The sequence below is a fragment of the Penaeus monodon genome, unplaced genomic scaffold (assembly GCF_015228065.2).
Source record: "Penaeus monodon isolate SGIC_2016 unplaced genomic scaffold, NSTDA_Pmon_1 PmonScaffold_23779, whole genome shotgun sequence".
NCBI classification, from domain to species: Eukaryota; Metazoa; Arthropoda; class Malacostraca; order Decapoda; family Penaeidae; genus Penaeus; species Penaeus monodon.
This window is the reverse complement of record NW_023653897.1, coordinates 2,501-4,769: the sequence shown is the minus strand read 5'-3', so window position 1 is coordinate 4,769 and position 2,269 is coordinate 2,501. Positions and strand designations below refer to the sequence as shown.

Genomic DNA, 2,269 nt, shown 5'->3' with positions numbered 1-2,269 from the left:
TAGAGGAGTCATGAGGGAAGCCACCGTGTTGTTCAGGTTAGTAACGTAAAAAAAAAAAGAAACAAATTTAATGTATAAGTAATAATTTTTGCAATCACTCTTACTATCTTCATCGTCAATCGCGTAATACCATTGCTACTTCTTTATTATTAAGACCATTACACTTACAAGTTAATTTATTCCCTAAAAAAAAGAGAGATTATCAAAACATAATTCAATTTCTTTCGTCCTGATGTTACCACTCTCTCCTTCCTCAGAACAAGGAGGATCCGGAACATCACCCTTGCCTTGTACCTCGACTACCTGGTTCTCGGGACCGTTTACTACGGTCTCTCCCTCGGGGGGGACAAGTTCGGCGTCGACCCCTTCGTGTACATGACCTTGGGCGGGTCATGGAGCTCCCCAGCAGCACCCTCACTATCCCTATGGTCCAGAAGATGGGGAGGAAACTGTCGAGTATCCTGTGTTTCTTGGCGACTGCCGGGGCGCTGTTGGCTCTCGGAGTGACGTCTCTGGGTTAGTTCGGTTTGTTTCTGTTGTGATGTTATGGTTCGATCAATTAAAGGTTGCGGTTCGATTAATGAATTATATGGGTCATGGTTTGATTAATTTATTATGGGGATTATGGTTCGGTTGATTGCAGGGTTATGGTTTAATTCATTTGTTATGGGGTTATGGTTCGATTAATTACATGATTCGAAAAATTATATAGTCATTGGTCGATTAATTTTTGTTATGTGCTAATGTTAGGTCGATTTTTTCCCTTATATATATATATATATATATATATATATATATATATATATATATATATATATATATATATTCATTCTACGCCTTGAAAGAAAGACACTAGAACAACGATAAAACCGCCTTAATTTATGTGGACTTAGGCTGGCTCGGGATGGTGTTCACGATGGCGGGCAAAATGTCGATCACTGCAGCCTATCAGATTATCTACTTGTATGCCAGTGAAGTTTTCCCGACGGAAGTACGGCAGCGTGGTATGGGGACAGCGACGATGGCTGCCAAAGTTGGATCTGTGGCGGCGCCGTTTTTAGTAGAAACCCTGGTATGATGAAAACTCTTTCCACTCTTTTTTTTTTTTTTTTTTTTTAGTCTGTTTAACGGTGAACACACATCTACTTGGATACACACATTTTGAATGAAATCGTCATTCTTGCACGCCAAGACCTGAATTTTTACAAAATGTGTCGATAACCATAGTATTTCCACGAATCTATAAGGTGTAAAATCTGACATGAGAAAAAATAAACATTACTTATGAAAACACTGTTGCTGATTCCTGTATAATTATGCCTTCTGGATATTTAACAACGCAGTTTTAACAATGAACCTCAGAGTTCCATCGGTCCTTGGCTCCCGCTGGTTATTTTCGGAGGAGTGTCTCTAATAGCAGCCGGGGTCACCCTCAGACTGCCGGAAACACGGGGGGCGGCCCTAAAAGACACCGTGGCCGATCTGGAAACATCTGGCAACTGCTGACCCAAAACTTTTCGAACTCGAGGCAAGTTTGTTTTTATATGAGTTTGTTTATTTCATTTTAGAAAGTGTATTATATACATACCTGGATCGGTGTGTGTGTGTGTGTGTGTGTGACTAAGCTCGGTATAAATATACTCACAGCTTTATATATTTCTTTACTTGAGCAGTCTAGCTATTTGTCATTATCTGTCTGTCTGTCTACCTATCTGTCTATCAATCTATCCATCTATTTATGTCTATCTATCTTACCTGAGTATATGAGTGTATATGAGTATATACATATAAAGAGCATATCTACTACAGCATTATCCAAAAAGGTTAATTTTCCAATGTTCTACGTTTATGTTCATATCTATTCACATAACCTGCCATTATTTTTCTTTCATTGCCACAAAATTAATATCATTACAGTACCATGTCTGTAACCATTCCTATTCAATGTTTTGTATGTTTGCAGTTGCTTTCTCGCGCTTGACATGAGCAGAGCAAAACAGCAGAACACAAATTCGACAAGCTACTTACCGGCACTTCCTGAGAGCTGACATGATGAATTTCAGTGGAAAATTCAATTTGTAAATAATGTATCTTTTTTTTAACCTTGTGCTATGTATGGTCTTGTCACATATGTACAGGGCTTTTACTGTACTCACTGAACTGGGTAATTCTAGTTCTCAAATAAAACTTTTTTTGACTTTTTTTTTACCTGCTACCAAATCAAACTTGCCCGAAGTTTGATCTAGTTTTCCTAAACGACTAAACAACG

General features: G+C 38.4%; 1 protein-coding gene across 1 annotated transcript; it reads left to right on the top strand.

The window, feature by feature from the left end:
- Nucleotides 1-392: 392 nt before the first annotated feature.
- On the top strand, nt 393-2,060 carry LOC119570279 (solute carrier family 22 member 13-like). Its single transcript, XM_037918086.1, has 4 exons — nt 393-516; nt 894-1,072; nt 1,363-1,528; nt 1,964-2,060. Exons 1-3 carry the CDS (start codon nt 393-395, stop codon nt 1,504-1,506), a joined length of 447 nt encoding a protein of 148 aa, XP_037774014.1. The 3' UTR covers nt 1,507-1,528; nt 1,964-2,060.
- Nucleotides 2,061-2,269: the final 209 nt, after the last annotated feature.